The sequence below is a fragment of the Spermophilus citellus genome, assembly GCF_964194105.1.
Source record: "Spermophilus citellus genome assembly, chromosome: 1".
Lineage (NCBI taxonomy): Eukaryota > Metazoa > Chordata > Mammalia > Rodentia > Sciuridae > Spermophilus > Spermophilus citellus.
This window is the reverse complement of record NC_138182.1, coordinates 92,131,157-92,154,264: the sequence shown is the minus strand read 5'-3', so window position 1 is coordinate 92,154,264 and position 23,108 is coordinate 92,131,157. Positions and strand designations below refer to the sequence as shown.

At 47.3% G+C, this 23,108-nt stretch overlaps 1 protein-coding gene and 1 pseudogene across 2 annotated transcripts; both read right to left on the bottom strand.

The window, feature by feature from the left end:
- Positions 1-11,961: 11,961 nt before the first annotated feature.
- On the bottom strand, positions 11,962-12,902 carry LOC308643733 (olfactory receptor 11L1-like; annotated as a pseudogene). Its single transcript has one exon. The product of its transcript is annotated as an olfactory receptor 11L1-like (transcript).
- Positions 12,903-19,954: 7,052 nt separating this feature from the next.
- On the bottom strand, positions 19,955-20,878 carry LOC308643671 (olfactory receptor 1C1-like; the record flags this gene model as incomplete). Its single annotated transcript, XM_081283724.1, has 1 exon — positions 19,955-20,878. The coding sequence occupies one exon, from the start codon at positions 20,876-20,878 to the stop codon at positions 19,955-19,957; it is 924 nt and encodes a 307-aa protein (XP_081139850.1).
- Positions 20,879-23,108: the final 2,230 nt, after the last annotated feature.

The window sequence follows — 23,108 nt, the reverse complement described above, 5'->3', positions numbered from 1 at the left end:
GCTGTGGACCTGATGGAGGGAGGACGTGTGACAGGTTCCCACTGAGCCTTGCTCTGGACCAACAGTGTGTGCTCACCGCTGCAGGGTCCAGCTCTGCTCTGCGATAACGCTTGCACCCACGGCTCTCCTGACACAGCAGGCTCAACGACCTGCCCAGCTCCACTCCTGATGCGCGTCCCAGCAACGCCGAGAAGGCAGATCAGGGAGAAAACTGAGAAACATGTCCTTTAGTGAACCTGACATATTTACAATAATGTTGGCAACCTTATAAAATATATCCTGACTCATTAGCTGAACTAATGAGTGAAGTTATTGGCATAACCCATTGAACTTATAAAGCAGCTCTAAGAGGGAATACTCACTGAGTCATATCGAAATAATCCTGTTCTTACTGTCTAGTGATGTTTTTTACACAGAGTAAAAATGTTTTTATTTTATTATTAAATGCATTAAATGGAAGTGTTATAGAAATCACGCTCAGCAGGAGACCAAGCGCCACTAGAAGAGCTGAAGAAGTTTCTGCTTATTTATTAAGAACTTCTTTATTTAAGCCTGTGGACCAAAATGAGCTGGTGCTCTGAAGTTCTGGGCCTCAAGCTGATGTTACAAGGGGTTTTGATGGGAGATCTGACATCATTTCATAACCATCCCAACACTGGTGGGTTTGAATTCTTGCCTACGTGATGGAAGACCATGCACAGGGAACTAGGTTAAGTAGTTCACGGGTGTAGAACAAGGAGAGTACAACACCTGTGAGTGTTCTCATGAAGTGGCCCTCACTACACGCAGCAGTAACTCAAGTTCCCTCCCAAAGAACTAAGCCTATAAGTTCACAGTTGACAGCTGTTAATTGGCCTAGCAATTAAGTGATGTACCTACGTTTGTACAGTGTTCAGAGAGTTACACAGTATAGGAGAATTAACCCTTTCCCCAGGCATAGACTCTTCCTCATAATGATGTTATAATTTCATTTCATTCAGGTCTGATATTTCCATCACAAAAGCATAAAATTTAAAGTATAAAAATTAAAGCTTGCAAGGCACAGTAGTACACACTTGTAATCCCAGTGACTCTGGAGGCTGAGGCGGGAGGATCAAAAGCTCAAAGCCAGCCTTAGCAACCTATTGAGGCCCTAAGCAAGACTCTGTCTATAAATAAAATGTTTTTTTTTAAAGGGCTGGGGATGTGGCTCAATGGTTAAGTATCCCTGGGTTCAATTCCGGGTACCAAATAATTTAATTAATTAATTAATTAAAGGAAAAATTAAAAGTAAAGCTTTTGGCAAAAAGGAGAGATAAAAAGGGAAAGGAAATTTGTAATCATATAGGTGTATCATTACAATGAAGAAACAATTGTGGTTATGGATGATACATTGGAGGAGCACAGGGAATATGGGGAGAATGTTCACCGTTCCTGCCCCAGAGGCTGTATAGAAAAACACTGTGCAGGAGACTTTCTTTCTCCCACCCTCTCCCTCCCCTCCCTCCCTCCCCTCAGGTGACCAGCCAGACTGTGTCAGGCAAGATGCCACCACCTTCCTGCAGAGTCTGCAGTCACGGCACACTTTCTTTTCTCTTTAAAATATTTTTATATAAAAATACCTTTATTTTATTTATGTATTTTTACGTGGTGCTGAGGATCAAACCCAGTACCTCACACGTGAGAGACAAGTGCTCTCCCACTGAGCCACAGCCCCAGCCCCAGCCCGATATTTTCATCTTAATCACACACTCACTTGGTGTATTTCCAAAATTATTTGTCCTGAAGGAAATTAAGCCTTGTGGTAATTTTTGTTAAACCCCAAATAATCCTCTTCCTTTGATGATGCTTCCTCCTGTGACCTGTGTGTACACTGGCTATCAAAACTGAGAAGTGAGTTCACTTCCCAGGAAGGAAAAACAGCCCCACAGTGAGGACCATGGGGCGGGGCACGGGGGATGCTAACTTAGAGATTTTCTGTGTCTCTTTGGCTCCAGTTCTTCTCATTGTAAAATAAAGAATTTGGATTTGGGGGCTGGGTTGTGGCTCAGTGGTAAAGAGTTTGCCTAGCGTGCTTGAGGCATAGAGTTCAATCCTCAGCACCACATAAATGTAAAATAATGATGCTGTGTCCACTTAAAACTAAAAAAATAAATATAAAAAAAAGAATTTGGATTTTGTGATTCCCAAGAAAATTCTCTCTCTAAAAAAGAATCATTACTTTATGTGCATAATAATACCAGCCCAACCCAGCATGCCCACGGGTCACCCCGACTGGATGCTCTAGTTCCAGTGCCTGCCACCCCCACAGAGGTCCTTTCATCTGAGCACTGGTGTCCTTAGCATAGTATGTAGGGAAATCAAGTTTAGCAAGCTTGAAAAGGGGCTCGCCTCCCACAGTTCTCTGTGTTTGTCTTCAGTTACCCTGAATATTCTCTGTGCAAGATGACTGACTATTTGAGGTGAACCTAATTTTTCCCAGTAAAGAAGCTTAATGGCCTTTTCTTAGCTGTAATAAATATGTTTACATTAAGTTCCACATTAAAACAGTGTGAAGACAGTTGGTCCTCGAGCTTCCTGACAATGACCATCTGAACCATCATCGCCTCAGGGACTGGATCAGGTGTCATCTCAGAACAGAGGAGCCTTGACCTCTGCTGAAGTGGCTTCCAGGCTTGCTCCAGTAAAATTCAGGGGAAACAGAGCTTGAAGGCTCCCAGCAGAAAGAGTGGCAAACTCAGGAGGTAGAGATGCTAACTGCCCTGATGAGATCGTCACCAGTTATGTATGTGCATGGAATTGTCACACTAACCCCGTAAATATAAACCATGATGTGGCAACTTAAAAGATTCTAAATCTTGAAATAATTAAAAGGACATGTAGGGTTATCTCACTGAGCTCCTTGCTTGACTGAACTGACACAGAAGGAAAGAATGTTCTGGACTTGCCAGGTCCTCGGCAGCCCACGTGATCCCCCTCCACAGACACTTACCTCTCTACCACCCCCTGAAGCCCCAGTATTCAGACTCACCTAGAAGGACCAGAAATGCTGACATTTTCTTTCTCTTGAGAGTCTTCAACCATCCTGGGTGTGAGGGAGAAGCTCAGTGATTTCACCTTGTCTGACGTCCCCTCTTTTCAGTGAGCCTGAGATAGTTTTCACTGTGTTCTGCATCATCCTTTGGGAAACAGTGGACTGAGGGAGGAGACGAGGGCAATTCTATAGGGGCCCTGGCTGGTCCCTGTGGACCCTTGGTGGCCTGGAGTGACAGCAGCGTGCAGCCTGGCTCTGAGCCCACAGGCCTCACGGCTGGCTCTGTGCTCTGCCTCTTCCTGTAGCATGTCCCTGAGAAGAGCCACCAGCCTCCCAGCTGGGAAGGAGCTCCCAGAGCACTGGGGCTGTGCTCCCCTGCAGTCAGAGGGATGCACTTCCTCTCTGAATCCCAGGCAAGCTGAAGTGGGAGCTCCAGGGCATGTCTGAAGGGGCCAAGAAAGAGGTCCTAATGATATTTGCCTCTTTTCTATAGGATTTATTATTATGTTTCCTCTGAGGTTGGAAAGGCTGCATTTTGATCTGAAATATCACTCAAAAATGAAGATGTGCCATCATTAATACACAGTGATCTCACTTTCCTTTATCCCACAGATAACAACTCACAGAAGAGAGAGAATCATAGTCACAGTCATTGAGGTTCTGATTATCAGGAAAATCTGAGGCTGCATAAATCTCATCAGCAGAACAGTACACATCCAGAGCAGAATCAATCACAAAGGAGGAATTAACTTCAACAATGAGTGGAAGACTTAACACAGAGCTTCGATGGCTTGGAGAATGTATCTCTCAAACACAAAATTATGAATAATAGGATACGGACAGTACCGTGGACTGGGGCATCCTCCCCAAATCCATATGCTGATCTAATTTTCTCATTTGAGCAAATAATAATATAGTTTGGTATGTCAGGTTACTGTAACTACATATATGATACATATGTGTGTGTGTACACATATAATGCATGCCCTGGTCTTTAAGAAAAAAGCTGTTAAGAAAAATAATTGCAGCTCTTCAATAATGAAAGATAATGTTTTTTATTCTTTTCTTTTTCCCCTAATAATTTTTTTAAAATATTACCAGAAAATTTACATTAAGTTTTTAGGATTTTTTTTTAAATTGCTTCAGATTTGAAATAAAAACACATTATCACACACACAGAAATAAAGGCATACTCTGGGTCAGCAAAAATTAATTAATTATAAGAAAAAAGAAAAGCAGGTGGGGCATATCCCAGGAAAGAAAGAGAATGGGCATTTGTCAGAGTTCATCATGGATCTGGGGACAGTGACAAAAGTGTAGAAAGAGCAGTCTTGAATTTGCCAGCTGCAGAAGAACCGGAAGAAAAAACATAGAAATACAGATGTGTATGTCAGGAGAAATCCATCTTTAACACCACTGTGAGCTTGCATGGACCTGTATATGTGTCTGTGTGTCTGTGTGTGCACAGATGCATATTTATGTGTACATATATAAGTTGTACATTGCATGAATGTTCTTGAGCTTGTGCACACACAAATGTGTATATATGTATGTTTTTTAGGGAATTTGGGAAACATTTCCTGATTGCATATTTAATCCTACTTTTTACTTCCTCAAAAAGTGTAGAGGCCCTTGGTTGTCTGAGTTTTCACCATAAATTGACCTTGTAATGAATAAATGAATAAATCAGGATAGAACTGGAAACTACTCATGCATTTCATGGCTGCACACCATGAGCATGATGTGTGCACAGGGTGGAAGAGTCAGGTCAGTTCTTGCACATCAAAGCTCATCAGTGACGTCCCAGTGAGCCCTACTGACTGTCAGTGTTCCTGTTAGGTCACGGAGCCATCCCGTGCTGCCTCCTGTTGAGTACCCAAGAAGCAGATGGAATTGACTAGTGCCGGTGGTGTGTAGGAAAGCACCTCTTCTTTTTGTCCTCTGACCTCATGGCACCAAAGTGACTGCCAAACCCAGGGCTCAGGAAGCTCTCTCTCCACAAGGAAATGTAAGCATGGGGAAAACTGGTGAGAAGTCCGCAGGCTTCTTACCCCACAAGCCCACGAGGGCATTCTTCAGTAACCATGGAACTGGAGACAGAAGTTCTAATGCTTAAGACATTTTTTTAAACTCACAGGACATCCCCTGTGCAAAAATGGGATCTGGATGAACAAGACCATTTTGTGTGTGTGTGTGTGTGTGCGCGCGTGCGCGCGTACACACGCCTTCTAAATGCCAACCTGAGTGCTACATTGTTATGGTTTGGATTTGCAGTGTCCCGTGTTGAAGGCTGGTCCTCAGGGCAGGAATGTTGGGGGCGGGAGTGGGCAGGTGATGGGATAGTATGGGCTCTGACCTCACAGTAGATTAGTCTCCTGTTGGCTGAGTGGACCCTGGGAGGTCATGGAACTTGCAGGAGGCAGGGCCTGGTTGAAGGGCGTGGGACCTTGGGGGCGATATCTCATCCCTGCTTTTCAGCTGCCTTGGGGTGAGCTGCTTGCTCCCCAATGCCGCCCTCTCCATCATGAGGTTCTCCCTCACCTCAGGCCCCAGCAATGGAGCCAGACAACCCTGGACCCAAACCTCTGAAACCATAACTGGAACAAATAATTCCTCCTCTAAGCTGATTTCCTCTGTATTCGTCACAGTAAAGAAAAGCTGGCTAACAGAAACCTCAGTCACCTCTCCCAGTCCGTGCTTGAGATTTAAAGGCGTGTGCACCTCCTGGGCTTCACAAGTGCTAATCCATTCAACTGGCCAACAACAGTGAAGAGGGCTCTGTTTTCCCTGAGATGTCAGACTGATGGAGTCCAACGCCCTGCATGGCCTGGGCCGTGGTCCAAGGCCACTGTCAGACCTAAGGGGGCCCACATTGTGACTGCTCTGCCTCTGTGGGTTGCTTTGAATCTGACATGTTCTTTCCCCTCTTTCTCTTCTCCCCCTCCTGCTCCTTAGCCGTGAAGGAGCAAGGTTGCATTCTTCCTGTCCCAGCACAAGTCAGCCCCTTGAGCTCCCACACCAGGAATGCAGCGATTCAGACAAGGGACACTGCAAGAAGACCCAGGAACAGCCATCTCCCAAGTCCTTCCAGTGAGTTATGACCCCCATAGGACACACCCAGAGTATAGCTTTGAATCACCTCTTTGAAAGTCCCCTGTTCCCCCGTTGGGCAGAATCAGAGCCTCTGGGACAGGAGTCCCCTGTGCTTCTCCTCTGCTGACAAAGCAATAAAACTTCCTTTTTTTCCCCTCAAAACTCTGTCTTCATTATTGGATAGGTGTCGGGACAAAGACTGAGCTGTTGGTAACAAGAGTTTCCAGGAGTGAGAACACATAACAGAAACAGTGGCCTTGCTCTGACCCTCCTCAGCTGGCCGACCCTCACTACCCTTCTGACTGGTAGTGTTTCAAGACCCCAATTCAGGAACTGGTATGATCTGATTTAAATGATTCATACCAGGAGAAAGGGCTTAATTGCTTCTTTTTTCATTTTAAAATATTAATATAAACTGTATATTAACACATTATTCATAAAAATAATTTAAAATTATGAAATACAAATAAGAAACATAATCTTAATTTCAATTATATTGATAATTACATTGGATGCCATTAATTGTCAAAAGAACAATTAAAAAGCAAATGTTGTCAAATAGACTTTAAAAAAAAAGTCTACACTACCTACAAAAAAATTCACTTTAAATATAATGGTATAAGTAGATAAAAGTAAAAGAATCAGCCGGGCACAGTGTCGGATGCTTGAATCCCAGCTGCTTGGGAGGCTGAGGCAGTAGATTATGAGTTCAAAGCCAGACTCAGCAACAGTGAGACCCTGTCTCTAAATATAATACAAAATAGGGCTGTGGATATGGCTCAGTGGTTGAGTGCCCCTGAGTTCAATCCCCAGTACCAAAAAAATGTAAAAGAATCAAAATATATACCACACAAACACTAATCAAAGAAGTCGGGGGTGGCTGTTGAGTTTTACCCTAAAAAAAAAAACTACAAGAGTAAGAACAGGTGCTGCAATGATAGAACCATCAGCTCAGCAAGAGCCACCCCCAGCAGAGCTTCAGGACCCATGGAGCAAACTGACTGCCCCAGAGAGAGATGGACAGACCTGTAACCATGGCAACATGCTTGCCCAAGCTCAGCCACAGCCAGAGCTGGCTGAGCAGGAACCAGCCAGCACAGAAGAGCTGGACAGCTCCAGCAGCCAGCTGCCTCCAAGAGGGCTGCCAAGGCCCCTCAGCCCAGCAGAGGCCCCTTCCCAAAGTGCACAGGGTGTGAGCAGGACGGCCAGCTGTGCGCCACACACAGACCAGGCAGGACATCCATGGCGGTTTTCTTTCTTCTTTAGGAGGCTGATTTTATTTTTGATTGACCTCTTGATACATAATGTTGATGTGAATGAACATTTACCTTGAAAATATCTAATCTATTGCAACAAATTGTAAACAAGGTGACCACTTCCTGTGGGCAAATTATGCTTTTTGAGATAAAAAGAAATTCTAGATCAAAACATGTTGAAATCCTTTCAAATAATTGTATAGGAAAAGTATTTCTTCAAAATATAAGGTTCGTGATGTTGAGGATTGAAATATACAACTAAATGAAAAGTATTTTCCACAGGTTGATAGAATCATATATTTAAAAATCTGCAAACACGAAAATATTTGCAACTCAGCTCATAGTTCAAGGTTAGTATTTCTTAAAACCAGAACAAAATCCCTGATACTGACAGGAATGAGTTGGTAGCACAACAGAAAAATGGGAAAAATAAACAAGACAGATTCTGTGGGTGTGGAATACCAGGATTTGGGATATTCATGTGAAATATCAAACTTATAGTCAAAGTACTAATTTAGCTCATCAAAATTGTTTTTTTTTTGTTGTTGTTGTTGTTGTTGTTTGCTTGCTTTGGGTTTTTACATAACATATTGACCAAATTCATCTTTTGGAAAGATCTTCTCTAAAGGAGCTGCACTGGTAGAATGGCTGTTGGAAATACAAAATTTTGAAATTCTCTTGGGGACAAAATTGAATTTATCTATTAAATATGTGAATGCATTTTACTTGGACCTTTAGTTCCACTCCTGAGAATCACACACACACACACACACACACACACACACACACACACACACATCCCTACATTCACATGCACACATACATGTAGACACAAATACACACACATCTATATTCGCATACACACACAAACATAGACACACTCGTCTACATTTACATACACACACTACCACATAACATTATTTGTCTAGGACTTTTTTGAAATAGCAGAAATCAGAAACCATCCAATACTAGAGAAATCTGCAAAAACAGGACATTTGATGGAACATAGGATGGCAAAAAAAAAAAAGAGTCTCTCTTCACCCTGATACTGAACCTTCTTCAAGACACTTCATAATGAACTGAAATCCCAAGGGTATACTGTGCATGCAATTCCAGGGTTTTAGGGGAAGGTTATGAATTCCTCTCTGTGTGCCTTCCCTTCCTTGGCTTCACATGAAAACCCAGGAGATCACGAGAGCACTTTAGACAGGGCGACGGGACAGGTGAAGAACTGAGATTGCTGAATATTCCCTTGGCTTCATTTTGTGAACTTTTGATATAATTTATCATGAGAAGTAGGATAAGAGACCGTGTTTCAGTTCCACTCTCATATTGTCAGATGGAAAGATGTGCAATGGTAACCGAGCGAGGTCTGAGTGGAAGGCCCCTGACTGTAAGGCAGGTGAGCTGGAGCTCTGAGATTTTCCGGGAGGCCAGGGCTCCTTCCCAGGAGGGCAGCCTGGGGGGCCTGAGGAGCAGCGCAGCTCCGGTGCTGGGAGCAGGGTCCTGCAGGGGGCCAGCCATGGGTGAAATGGCTGGGGCTCAGAGCCGTGGCAGATGTGTGGTAATGGGCTATCACAGGTCTTTAACTCTTGCAAAAGAAAGAACATGGAAACAGGTGGCCAGGCCAGGCAGGGTTTCTAGGTCAGGGCCAGCACTAGGGCAAGGCAAGGACACTGGTGTCTGCTAAGCAGGACAGAGGCAGCTCTGAATGACACTGCAAAACCCTCCCACTGGGTGTGACGCAGAGGACAGTTTGAAAGGTGTCCTGAGAGGAAGGAGGCAGGCCCCTGAAGAGGATGCTGTGGCATTTGAAACGTGGGACAGACAGCTTGATTCTGCTGTTATTGGTGGAGATAAACCCGTGTCTGTTCATGAGGAAAGATACAGTATGAAAACAGGATGACATCGGTGCTCACGGGCAGCCACAGAGCGGCACAGCCAGGGGAGCGCTGGGGGTCAGGATTGCCAACTTGAGCAGCTGCACGAGACGGTTCGTGGGGCAAAGTCGAGGTCACTTCTGCCGCAGCCTGTGGCACAATTCAACCTCGAGGGAGGCAGAGGCTCTACAAGGAAATCCAGTCCATCAGAACATCAGAGACGCTGCAACGCGAATTTCATGCCCACACTGTAAGTGGTATCAGCTACTTTAGTAAATTCACACCACACAACAATATACCACCAAAAAAGAGAAAACTTTAAAATGATTTCCTAAATTGAGAAGCTGCTTTAAATCTTAGGAGAGACGCCCCAGATGCGTTGCCGTCCCAGTTGGTATCAATGTGTGAGTCGGGTCTAGACTTGGACAGCAGCCTGGAAGGGACTGTCCTCTCCGTGTGTCTCCTGCATGTTTTGTGAACTTCCTTCAGATGGACGTAGAGTTTTATGATCCAAATATGATGGAATATTTTTGACTGTCGTTAGACCCTGGGGACTTCTGTACCTGACCTGGGTTTGCATTTCCCTTTTTTCTGCTATTCTGCCTTATGAGGGTCTCCATCAGCACAGACTGACACTCCAGGAAGGTCCTCTCTGGTGCGTCCCACCTAAGAAGTTGCCGCCACCGTTGCTACTATCACCATGTTTGTCCCTCCCAGTGAACCTACACTTCCTGCCACGCCCGAGTGTGCCCTGAGAGTCCCCAAAACAAAACACTGGGATGAAAATGAAGGAGCTGCGGGGTCGGGGGGTGTGGGGGGTTCTTCCAAGGGTCTGAAGGTGCAGCCTGGAGCACAGAGTGAGCCCCTTCTCCAGGCCACACGCAGCTCCGGTTGACCCAGCCCAGAGCAGCCCCAGGGAGCACCTGGGAATGGGGGAGCTGCCAGGGAGGGAGTTCAGAAACAGCCCGAGGCCAAAACACAGGATATAGGAGGGTGTCCCTAGAGGTTGGCTACGGGGAAGACTGCCACCATGACAGGATGAGAACCTTGCCTTCGTCAAGTTTGCACACGACGACGCGGAGCAGCTCCTCATCGTTGGAACAGTTTGCACATGGCTTTGAGGTTCTGGTGGAAGGCTGAGGTTTATTTTTTTTTTTAATTTTTTTTTAATTTTATTTATTTTTTATTGGTTGTTCACAACATTACAAAGCTCTTGACATATCATATTTCATACATTAGATTGAAGTGGGTTATGAACTCCCAATTTTTACCCCAAATGCAGATTGCAGAACCACGTCGGTTACACATCCACAATTTTACATAGAGAAGATGTCGTGTGGCCCAAGTTTCATGTTAACTGTAAAGGTCACCTTGGTGACAGTTGCCAAGATTGTTCACTGCTTCAAAAGTTAAAACTAAAACTAACCAGGTATTCACCAAAGATTTTATCATAGTTCTCGTGGAATCCAGGGAATCTCATCTTGCAATTTAAACTAAGAAATTTTTCAAACATAGGCCTGTGCTACAAACTCTGGATTTTATTCCATTTTCTTGTCATTAAAAACACCTTGGTGGAGTTAGTTTGTTCTAGTTTGCCCCTGGAGACTGGATGTGGTCCTGACCTCCTAGCAGGGCAGGTTCTCAGCCCAGAGGTCCAGGTGAGGTCCTGCCGTCCCTCGGCTTGTCCTGGCCACTGGGCCACCATGCCACTTACAGGGAGCAGGTGGAGGAGGCCTGACCTAGAAGGCTGGCTCGGGAGTTAGGGTCCGTCCCCTGCTGTCACCTGTGCTCCTGTGCTGCACTGACGGGAATGACAGGGCTTCCTTGTCACAGGAGGGGACTGGGCAGGGGGGAACACCTGGAGCCCTTCATTCTTCTCTTTCAGAATCAGACTTGTTTTTACTTAATTAGGTGTCTCCTTGCATATGTTGTAGGAATCTGAAACAGTCACTACCTCACCACCTAAGATATTCCATTCTCAGTGTCCAGATCTAAGTTATTTTTTTTTACTTTTGAGTCATGGTATCCTTGCTAATTTTTGAAATAGAGTTCATTTACTCATGTTTTTTCTTTTAATATTTATTTTTTAGTTGTAGGTGGACACAATTCCTTTATTTTATTTTCATGTGGTGCTGAGGATGGAACCCAGTGCCTCACACGTGCTAGGCGAGTGTTCTACCTCTGAGCCACAACCCCAGCCCCATTTACTCATGGCTTTACGTTCCTCAGAAAAATCCCGACGGCCTAATTTTTCTAACAGAATTACTAAGCGGCATTATCATTGACAAGTCAACATCAGTGCCTGAGAAGAACATTGACTCGGCATGTGTGTGTAGGAAATGTCCCTGAAGGGGACACATTTTTGAGGTACAAAGGACCAAGTGTAGATCAGACCATCAGATCATTAGATGGAGGACCACTGCCCCGACTTAACAGAGATTTTGTGGCCCCTGGGGTCCCTGGAATACTGCCGCTCGGCCAGCCTGTGGACGCGTTAGGGGCAGGAGCCTGGGTCAGGTACCTTCCCCCATCACAGCGCTGTACTAAGGCACCAGAGGCAGAGCAGACGTGGAACGGCTGTCCTGTGGAGTTTAAAACACAAGTACCATGCACAGGTGGTCACGTTAGGTGGTATCAACAGCAGACTACGGTTTTTAGTACTTACCATTTGCCCATGAGTTTGAGTTTCCATTCTAAACTGCTTTTCTGTGTTGATATCTCAAAACTCCTGTCTGTTTCTGGTCAAGAGGAATCTCTTCTGTGCCAGAATTTTCTTGAACGCTTTCTTCACGTCTTTGTTTCTCAGGGTATATAAGAGTGGGTTCACCAGCGGGGTGACCACGCAGTAGAACACGGAGATCACTTTGCCAATAGTGAAGTTGTACTTGGCTGGAGGGCGGACGTAGGCGAAGATGATGGTGCTGTAGTAGATGGTGACCACGGTGAGGTGGGAGGCACAGGTGGAGAAGGTCTTCTTCCGAGCCTCTAGGGAGGAAAGCCTGAGGACGGTGGCCACAATGTTGCCATAGGAGGACATGGTGAGGAGGAAGGAGCTGAGAATCACCACAGAGCTGCAGGTGTAGCCCAAGGCCTCTGCCAAGAACGTGTCTGAGCAGGAAAGTTTAAAAATGGGGTCTGAGTCACAGAAGAAGTGGTTGATCTTCTGGGGGCCACAGAAGTTCAGGCGAGAGATGAGTATGGTAGGTAGGAGGGGGGCCGGAAGCCCCCGACCCAAGACCCAGCTGCAAAGCGCAGGCAGAGCTGAAGGCTCATGAGAAGGGAGTAGCGGAGAGGGCTGCAGATGGCCACATACCGGTCGTAGGCCATCACCGCCAGCAAGATGCACTCGGTGGCCCCAATGGAGAAGAAGAAGTAGTACTGGACAATGCAGCCAGGGACAGAGATGGCCGCGCCCTTGGACAGGCAGGTGGCCAGCAGCTTAGGCACCGTGGCTGTGGTGTACCAGATCTCCAGGAAGGACAGGTTTCCTAGGAAAACGTACATGGGTGTCTGCAGCGTGGCCTCCACCAGGACAATGAAGATGATGAGGGTGTTTCCCACGAGGGAGAGCAGGTACACGGCCAGGAACAGCGCGAAAAGCGCCTGCTGCAGCCAGGGCGCTCCCGAGAACCCCAGCAGAAGGCCAGGTCCATGCCGCATCCTCTGGTCGGGAAGGAGTCGACCACACTCAGGGCCCGGGGGACTTCACCTGGGCTGTCTGGCCAATCTTCAGGAACAGCCTCCCATGGGGCAGTTCTGGTAATCCACATTTTACAGATGAAGAAATGAGGGGGGTCAGCCGTTTTCCTAGGGGTCTCCTCACTCTTCAGTGGCAGGGTGGGTTGGAACCCAGGAAGGTGGCCCCCGGCCAGTCCAGACTTGTACAACAAAGGACTGAACCTGGCATGGCCCTGTCACTGGAAACTCACCTCCCAAAGCACAGAGGGTACCTGAGAGACCAAGATGGGGGCCTGCCCTGCGGGAGGGAGGAGTGCCCCCAGCTTCAGCCTGGGGACCCGTCATCTGCTCCGTCAGTCAAGGGCGGGCGGAGAGGGTGGCCTCCGTGAAACCAGCCTCAGAGCACAAAGCAGGGGTGGAGGGGACATGAGCGGAAGATGTCTGTTTACAGGCACTCTTCACCCCCCAAGTTCTGGCTGACTTTAGAATCCTTGCACCTGTTATGTGCATCTGTCAAGCAAATAGATTCTTAAAGGGACCAGAAAGCTCTAGAGAAGCGAGGATTCCCAGAAGGTACACCCAGGTGCCTCAAATCCAGATGATGATATAAAGGAAAAAAATATCTGGGTAGCCATCCTAAAAATGTTCTTGTATGTGTAGAATGGGATGGAAGCGTATAAAGTCTCTGCGGAAACAACCCGGGCATCTGTCTCCAGCATCACCGTGAAAACAACAGCTGAGTGCGACGTGCGGTCAGCTGGGTCCTGTCTGTCCACCTCCTGATTTAGAATGTGGAGATTCTCAGGCACCAGACCCCCAGGCTCCCCCACGGGGTCCACATTCCCTGCAGTGCACAGGGGAGGAAAGGAGGGGAGCTTTCATGGATGGATCTTGGAAATTATTCGCCACAGAGTTAGAAGATCAAGTAATGTTACTGTGGTTGGGGATATCATTTTTAAAATGTTTTGTTTATTTGCTTTAATTGGTTATACATAACAGTAGAATGCATTTATGCACTTTGCTATACATAGATGGGATATGATTTCTCATTTTTCTGAGTGTACATGTTATAGGAACATATTGGTCCTGCAGTCACACATATATATAAAGTAATGATGCCTGTTAGTCACCTAAAAATGCTGACATTTTTTCATATTTCCATAACAAAATTTAAATCGTACTTCTTGCTGCACCACGATCCAACAGCATTTGAAATGTCACACCGTCCCTCCCTTTTCCTAAGTCTTTTCCCTGGTCACCCAGTCCTCTGTACTGACAGGCAGGCTCCATGTTCCTCAGCTGCAGGAACTTAGAAAGTGAAGAGAGAAAATATCTTCTAAGCCAAGCAATACTTTCATTAAAATAAAACTCAAGTGTAAAAAGCAACTCACACTTTATTAATCTGTTGGTTTTAATGCATAGCCTGCAGTCTTTGCTCCCGCATGGAGGAGGTCCTGCTAGGCCACGGGCATCACTGCTGGGCAGTTATGGGCCTGGCCCTTTCCCATGGGCTACTGGGGAGCGGGCGCACAGCTTTTCCCTGGGTACACTCACGTGCTGTTGTATTTTGCTCATTTTCAGAAATGTGATGTTGTTGGTCAAATAATCTTAGTTCTTCTTTTCAGCAAGGCCGTGGCTCGAATCAAATGAACCCATTGCCTCATCGACGTAGTGGGGACCTCCTGGCAGCTGTGCTGTTCGCCGTCACACAGCATCTGTGTCACCAGTTAGCACCCCAGTCTTTGCTTGTCGGTGTCTTTCTCCCCTGTGGTCGGGGCTGGGGAGGGAAGGCCAGGGAATCTCCCTGGGGGCTTCATTAGGACTTCTCAGCCTGGGAGAGCTGGGCTTGACTTTGGGACATCACAGGGGCTCCCTGAGGACTTGACTTTCGTGAGGGTCACAGTTGCTCTCCCAGGGACTAAGGAAGAGCAGAGGAGGCCTGAGGATGTCCCCCCGGGCCCCAGGCCACTGCAGCTGCCCTGCCTGTGGCACTCCCCTTAGAAACAGGACTGATGCAGCCCTCACCCAGCAGGCCCTGGCTCCACGCCCAGCATTGCAAAGTGGATGGCAGGAGATGGGGCTGCTCTCTGGCCCCACATTGAGGTTGCAGCACAAGGCGCCCTGAACACACATACAAGCCCTCTGGCCACGGGGAAGTCTCCTTCACAAACACAGAGCTAAAACACAAAGGGGCCCTCGTCCTTCCACAACAGTGAGTGAGCCTAGGGGGACAAGGCCTGCCACCAGGAGGTGGGCGTAGCAGTTGGCAGGGTCTGGGGGGGGAGCACCCTGGGTGTCAGGAGATGATATGGATGTGTGCGTGCACAGCGACAAGGGGGCCTGGAAAGAAGTGTGACCTTGTTCAAGTCACTCCAAAAAAGTGGTCTTTGACCTTCTTAATTTAATTTTTATTACATATTTAAAAGATCATTTATGGGGTAGAAAGTCATGATTTTTCTGTATACAAAAAATCAGACCAAACTAATGAAAATAGGCATTATCTCAAACACTTAACACGTTCGTGATGAGAACATTGGGAGTCCACTCTCAGCCATATGGAACACTTATTATTAGTTCTGATTATCAGCTATACCACTATGGTGTGTAACAGACCTCAGAAAAGTCAGACTTCCTCCTGCCTAGCTAAGGCTGCCGTCCATTACTGCCGTCCCTTCCTCCCAGGCCCCCACCCAGGCATGCGGAAGCTGCCCTCTGCTCCTGGGAGGTGACGTTTTAGGGTCCACCTGTGAGTGAGAACCGGAGGCCTTTGGGTCTCTGCCTACCTCACTCGGCATGACATTCTCTGGCTCCATCAATGTCATTGCAAACTACAGAGTTTCTCTTTCTTTGAAGCTGATTGATAGGAAAGCCCTGGTGTGAACAACCGCACCTTCCCCATGACCCATCCATCCATGGGCACTTAGGTTGGCTCCTTGGCATCTGTGAGTAACACCACATACCACGTGGCAGGCCAGCTGTCCCTCTGACATGCTGACTTCAATGTGTTTGGGTAAATACCAGACCTGAAATGGCTGGTCATAGAGTAAGTCTTTTTTTTTCTTTTCTTTTCTTTTTTTTTTTTTTGAGGACTTTGTCTACCATTTTCCATAATCACTGTAACAAATTGCATTCTCACCAGGGGCTCATTTTTTTTCCACTTCCTTGCCAATATTTACTTTCCATCTTTTTGATAACAAACTTTTTCTTTCTTTTTTTTTTTTTTGGTAGCAGGGATTGAACCCAGGGACACTTAACCACTGAGCCATGTCCCCAGCCCTTTTTATATTTATTTACAGACAAGCTCTCACTGAGTTGCTGAGGCTTGCTTCAAACTCGCCATCCTCGTCTCAGCCTCCCATTGATAACAACTGTTTTAACAGGTCGGGGTGATGCCTCATGGTGGTCTAATCTGCATGTGCCCAGTGATCAGCCCTGTTGGGCATGTCTCCATGTCATGGCGAGAGTGCAGTAAATCACCAAGTCGACCATAAAGCAGGAGGCGGAAACTTGCTTCACCATGTTTGTCCTTCCCAGTGAACCCACCCTGATTTGTCTGCGTTGATTCTGTTCCCTGTGGCTTAATAGTTCCTTCCTAGTTCACTGCCTGCAGCTCTTGGGGAGCATCTAGGGTTTTCTCTGAACGCAGTCATGTGCTCAGTGAGACCCTTTCACCTCCTCCTGTCTTGTTTGGGCCCTCTGAGTTCCCTTTCTGTGTCATTTCTCTGCTCCAGTGTCCTGCCGGTGGGCGGTTTGGGGCTGTTGACCTGGGGGCTTTCCCTGCTCACACTTGGTTCTGTGCTGGCTGCAGGATCTCATGCTTACTGAGGCATGTTTCTTCTGCACCTCTTCTGGACCTCTGGTTCAGTTTCTTCAGGAAAGTTGAATTTTGTCCAAGCCTTGTCTTATTCACTGAGATGATTACACATTTTTTTACCTGAACGTCGTTTACTGATCTGCTCATAATGACCCACCAGCATCCTGGGAGCTATAGGCTACTTGACCACAGTGAATGACCCTTTTGATGTGGGGTTGAGATTGGGTTGCTAGGATTTTGCTAAGGATATTGCATGTACGCTCATGAGGGGAATCGGCCTGGTGTTCTTTTATGGATGAATCTCACAAACACAATACTGAGCAACAGAAACCAGGAAAAAAAATGCCATCAGCAATATAATTTAGCTCTTATACACGTCAAGATAGACTGTGCCCACAGTTGAGTGATGTGTCTTCCAGGACTGTGAATGAAAAGCATTTGTTTTGTGTGATTTGGCTGTGGTTATCCATAGTCTTCCCTTTGTTGGAAGGACTGTAACTTCGCTCAGTACTAATAGAACAGAGGAAGACAGCCAGGGGACTGGGACGAGGAAATGCCCTGGGGCAGCAGACCTGACCCACGCCAGCCCCACAGCCAGCTAGGCACTGCTGCCCCTATTCGGCCCACCCTAGGAGAGTCCAGGAGGGATGGCTAGCAGCTGAGCCTGCGGCCTGCCCTGGGGACACAGGCAAGAAAAAATATTGGAGCCAAACGCCTTTGCAATTAACTTTAATAAGATTCCTCACGGTGATTTCTAGTGGAAAGACATCTGAAGGTCTTATTTATGGAATGTGCGTAGGCTACTATGCCTAGTTCTCCAGGTTGCTTATGTATCAAATTTAGAATCAGCAAATACACAACATGGCCTGCTGAAAGAGTTCAAGGACAACTGAGTGCTGTAACAGCCAGACGGTGGAGAGTTGTCCTCATTCTTACATAAATCATCCTGTGCAATGCAATGACCTGCGTGGGATCAGGAGGCCCCACAGTTGCATCTGGCTCAGGGTGCATCTGGATGTGGTAAATACAGCTTTGGGAGCTGCACAGATGGCCTCAAGCTTCACGCTTTGCCAGTGTCTTGCAGTCCTCTGCAGGCTTTGAACTACTAGTAAAATGACACTGGTTAAATCTCCAGTTCTCAGGAGCCCAATTTACCACCTCAATGGGAAAGGAGGAATTTGCATTCCCCAGAAGTTTTGAAGGATGCTAAGGCACTATATCATGAAAACCAGGCTAATGACACTGAGCAGCATCTCCCTTTTGCTTCTTCTTTTCTTTGTTTACCGAGTGGCATCTTGGTGCCCATTTATCTCCCAGTCTCTGCTGTGCTCTAAGGAGTCCCTGGTGTCTGGCCAGGCTGCTCCCTCCACCGCAGGAACCACTGCCGTCTTCCTCCTTTCTACATACTCGTGCATTTCATATTTTTTCCTTTTTCTTCAAGAATGTGTGAGATGAGCAGAAGCGCATTTAGAGAGCACTCCCTGTGAGTGGTGGAACCCCAGGTCCTCTGAGCCTCCTTCCTGGATTTGCTGAAGTCCACCTGCAGCCAGGTGGAAGTTGCAAAGTACTTTTGAAAGGAAGATGTGCATTTCCCCTGTGGAGTACCTTTACCATTTTAGCTGACTCTTGGATGTTTAGAAAAGAAAACCCTCAAATAATTACTCTGAGGTACCTATTTTGGTCCAGGGAAGCTACTAAACAGTCTGCACTTTCCCATGATTCTGTAATGGGCCATTCAAGGGCTCTAGGTGATGGAGAGAAGAGCATTCCATTTAAAGACGGCACAGTGACGGGGATGAGGGTGAGAATGGTGCTTGTACCTGCTGACAGATCCACCTTCATGACGATGTCACCCAGGGCAGGGCTGGCTTGAGTGACATCTGAAAGCCTGACACACATAATCTCAAATTTCAGAAGGGTCCCCTTTCTAAACCCATCATCCCAAATGATTTTCCACACCTAAAACCCTAGCAAACCATTAAGTGGACTTCTGGACAGGTGACCTTTTAGGTATACAGATAGGAAGTCAGTAGCCATGTTCATTAGGTAGAGCCAAAGCTATAAGCCACCTCCCCATACATTATTTATTTACTTACTGATTTGCCTTCATGAATCTACATTCTTTATCCATATTGTAAGCTAGATAACTATGTTAGAATAGCTGAAGCTGAAGTTTACTTGCCAACTTGGTTGGTTTTTTAAAAAAAACAAACATTTTTTTTTTCGAAGGGATTTTAACTCTTGCATCTGTATTTGTTTTTCTTTGGGAAGGTGTGAATTTCTACTAGGTTTTAAAAGTGGGATGTGTGTGTTCACTTGATCATTTACAGAGGCACAAAAGCAGACATTTTGATTCTGGAGAAGGACAGGTGACACTCCCAAAGGTGAACTGGAATGAGTGAGTCCCTAAGCACTAGGGATTGGAGCCATATCCTACATAGAGTTTATACAATGGAATAACCGCTGATGTAATCACTTTTGCATATTGCATATTGATTTGCTATTAGCAAGACAGGATGGAACAAAACTCCGAGGTTTGGAGCAAGGCTTCCCCTTGAATGAGGTCCTGTTACCTCCCAGGAGGACAGTCCATGACTCTTCCTTGGGAGTGGGCTGCACCAGGCACATCTGTAGAGGGCTCCGCCAGCCTCTGCCTGTTGGCAGGGAACGTGATTTGAGCAGAAGGTGATCTTCCTCTATGCCAGAAACAGTTGGGCACACATGTGACAAGGACATGGTGGACAGAATGGGGACATCGAGGTGTGTCAAGAGAGAGAAAAGTGAAGGAGTGTTCCCTAGACAGGGAAGCATTCCCGAGAGCGCTTCAAGAGGAGCCCTGCTCCTACCACCCATGGGTCTGCACTGGAACCCAGCCGCGGTCCAGTCTGAACCTCGGATGCTGCACCAGCAGGACTTATCCTCATTTGGACGGCTTGAAGTTTGATCACACCTCGCTGCACTGAAGTCAGGGACCTGGTGGTCCCCATCTGCTTCTCCAGAACGCACCGTCCTCATCCTGACCACGGGTTTCCTGGGTCACCCAGTGTTTGCAAAGGCAGAGTGTGAGGACACACACAAAGCACTGGATGCAGTTTCCAGTGTAAAGAGGCATCAGGGCGACCTGATGGCTGCTGCGGTGCCCACGTGGGACATGCCTGCCTTGGCCCCTTGCTCTGGCACTTGGATTTACCTCTGGGTCATGGTCACCACTGAGAGCAGCTCACATGCAGAGTGTCTTCTGCAGTGCTGCCTTCACATCCCTGTTCCTGAGGCTGTAGATGAAAGGGTTCAACATGGGTGTGACAGTTGTATACATGACAGCCGACAGGGCATCTCCCTGGGGTGTGTGTGAGGAGGCAGGGCTGAAGTAGACCATGATGGCCGTGCCATAGAATAGCACAACCACCGACAGGTGGCAGCTGCAGGTGGAAAAGGCTCTCTGCCTCCCCTGAGTAGAGGTGACCTTCAGAATGGTGCAGAAGATGAGGCCATACGATGTGAGGATGCAGGCAAGGGGCGTGAGAGCCAGCAGACTCCCCACCGTGAGAATGACCATGATGTTGAGGGACACGTCCGAGCAGGAGAGCTGAAGGAGAGGGTTGAGGTCACAGAAGAAATGGTGGATGACATTGGAGGCACAGAAGGACAGGCGTGCCATCAACATGGTGTGCAGGAGGGCATGAAGGCAGGTGACCACCCAGAGCCCTGCCACCAGCTGCAGGCAGAGCTGAGGGCTCACTGTGGTGGCATAGTGCAAAGGGTGGCAAATGGCCACGTATCTATCGTAGGCCATCACACAGAGAAGGAGGCTGTCCATGTTCACAAAAGAAATGAAGAAGAAGAGCTGGGCGAGGCAGCCTTCGCGGGAGATGGTCAGGGTGTCAGTCAGGAGGTTCACTACCATTTTAGGAACTGTTGTGGAAATAAAGCAAATGTCAACAAAGGCCAAATTACTAAGGAAGAAATACATGGGGGAATGGAGGCGGGGGTCACCGCCGATGGCCAGGATGATGAGCGCGTTTCCCAGCACGGTGACCAAGTCCATACAGAGAAAGAGCAGGGCCAAGAGGTGCGGATGTGCTGAGGAGTCCGAGAGGCCCAGGAGGACAAATTCCCTGATGGCTGTTAGGTTTCCTCTGTCCATCTTCCCATCGAATCTAGAAGAGAACATTTAATGGTAGAGCCCCACAGGGTCCTCATGACGTGTGGGGGACTAAGTGCCACCCTAACCCTTGCTACCTCCGATGTTTGCCACCCATGTCTGTGTCTCTGGCATCATGTCTGCATACACACAGAAACATCTTGCGACTCAGTCTCAACGGCTTTCAAGAAAGCATGGTTTCTTCCCCAATATTGGAAGTGAACTGTGACGAATGCCCATTTTTAACTGGACCCGTTATTTTCATTTGCCCATGATAATCACATTGTCCATACCGACCTTATTAGAAAGTTGCTTATTTTGGCAGTCATGCTGTTTGCCCCGAGCAGATTTAGTTACTGTGGCTGAGCACTGTGCCTGCTCATCTGATGTATCCCAACCAGGGTGGCAGATGCCCTGTGCCAGCTTCTTCACTTGGGTGAGAATAAATGTTGGTCACTGGTGATCCCAGGCCCCCACTCTGGCTTCTTTGCTCTCTGCTGGTCATTGCACCGTGCCTCTGCCAGGTATGCAGGCTCCCCTGACATCCCATGCCCTTGCAGGGGCTTTAGGCCCTTCAGCCCAGCACAGCCCTGTGCCCTGCTCTCCCTAGGAGACGTGATAGTGCTCCTGCCCTACGAGAATCCTTCACCAAGTGTCTTGCAGCCTCACAGTCTCTCTACTCTCCAAATGCTTACTATAATATGATGTAACTAATACCCGCTTTTATTCTAAATATTATCAAGGTGTAAGTTTTTATAACTATTAGCAAACAAGTAATTATCCATCCATTCACATGACCGGTGTTTCCTTCAATAAATATGTCCCAAACACCGCCTACAGTCCACATTCTGGGCACAATTCATTTGATACTGAATATCATTTTTTTCTGACTCGAGTTGAATTATTGATTAAGTATGTGTTCCAGAACATTCTTCCTGACATTGGAGCTTTTAATTTTTTTTTCAAACTTTATATTTTTAGTTTATATTGTTGTAAATCTAACTGGCTATTATGGCCTTGAATAGGACGTGTGGCTATAAAATCACAGTGGCTGGTGGGGACCTGCCCTTTTTAGTGCAGGTGTTATTATTTCTCACAGTGTCCCTGAATCACCGAAGGCTTGTTTGTTATTGATTTTACATTTGGGATCCTAATGAACTTCTTTATAAAACATGTCTGGTGTGTACATATTGGAGACTTTTTCTCAGTCTCAGGAGGTTCTCCCAAATTCAGAACTTGTAACTGCTCCTTATGTCTTACAGGAATACTCACTGTCATCCTCCAGATGTGTGATATAGGAAGAAGGCCTCTCCTTTCAAATACACAACCATGGAACAGGGCCCACAGGCCTCCTCTGAAGGCGCATTCAGGAGGCCTCCTTCTTCCCACTGAGCTCCTGTGCCAGGCAGTGTAGCGAGCACCGGTAATGCCCTGCCACTAACTGGAACATGCATTTGCTCTTTACCCAGCCACCAGTCCCAGCTTGCCCAGAGCCTCCAACCCGCACAGTTCCCTCCCTCTGATCCCTATAGCCTCTAACTAACTTCTCTCTACCTCTTCACCCAAGCGCAGGTGAGTCGGGGTGAGGTATGTGTTGGGCAGGGTCACTGCACGCTGGGCAGGTGCCCACTCTGGAGTGAGGGGCTCTGCTGGCTTCCTCTGCTGTGGGATGATCTCTCCTGCCCTTTCCCCATCCTGTGATCAGGCTGAATGCCCCTTTCATGACCAGCATGGAAGCTCACCTTGTTTGTCTGCTTCCTTGTGGCCGGTGTCGGGCGGGAGGAAGAATCTGCACACAGTTGGTGACACACAGTGCTATGGAAACAGCGGAGGCCACATTCTGGAGCAGCACCTGACTGCACCAGCCTGCGGTTCTCAGAGAGAGCCCTACAGCGCCTCCCTCAGGGCACCTCCGTGAGCTCCAGGGTGGCTTCCTCAACCTGGGCTTAGCCCACTCTTCCACGGGAACCTTGACGGTGCCATTACAAAAGTCTGAGTGTCATGATTCTGGGACTTACATACTCAGGGTGTCTCTGATGAGACAGAGAAGAGCTTGGAGTATGCACCCTTCTTGTTGGGAGGGGACTTTTATTCTCTCTGAAGGTCCGACCAAGAGAACAGAGATTAACAAGGAGGAGAGGAACTGGAGGGACACAGGGCGCTCCTCTCTTCTGGGAATAGCAGTAATTTGTTTACCTGAGTGACTCAGAGGGACAGGCCACGATCAAGGCAC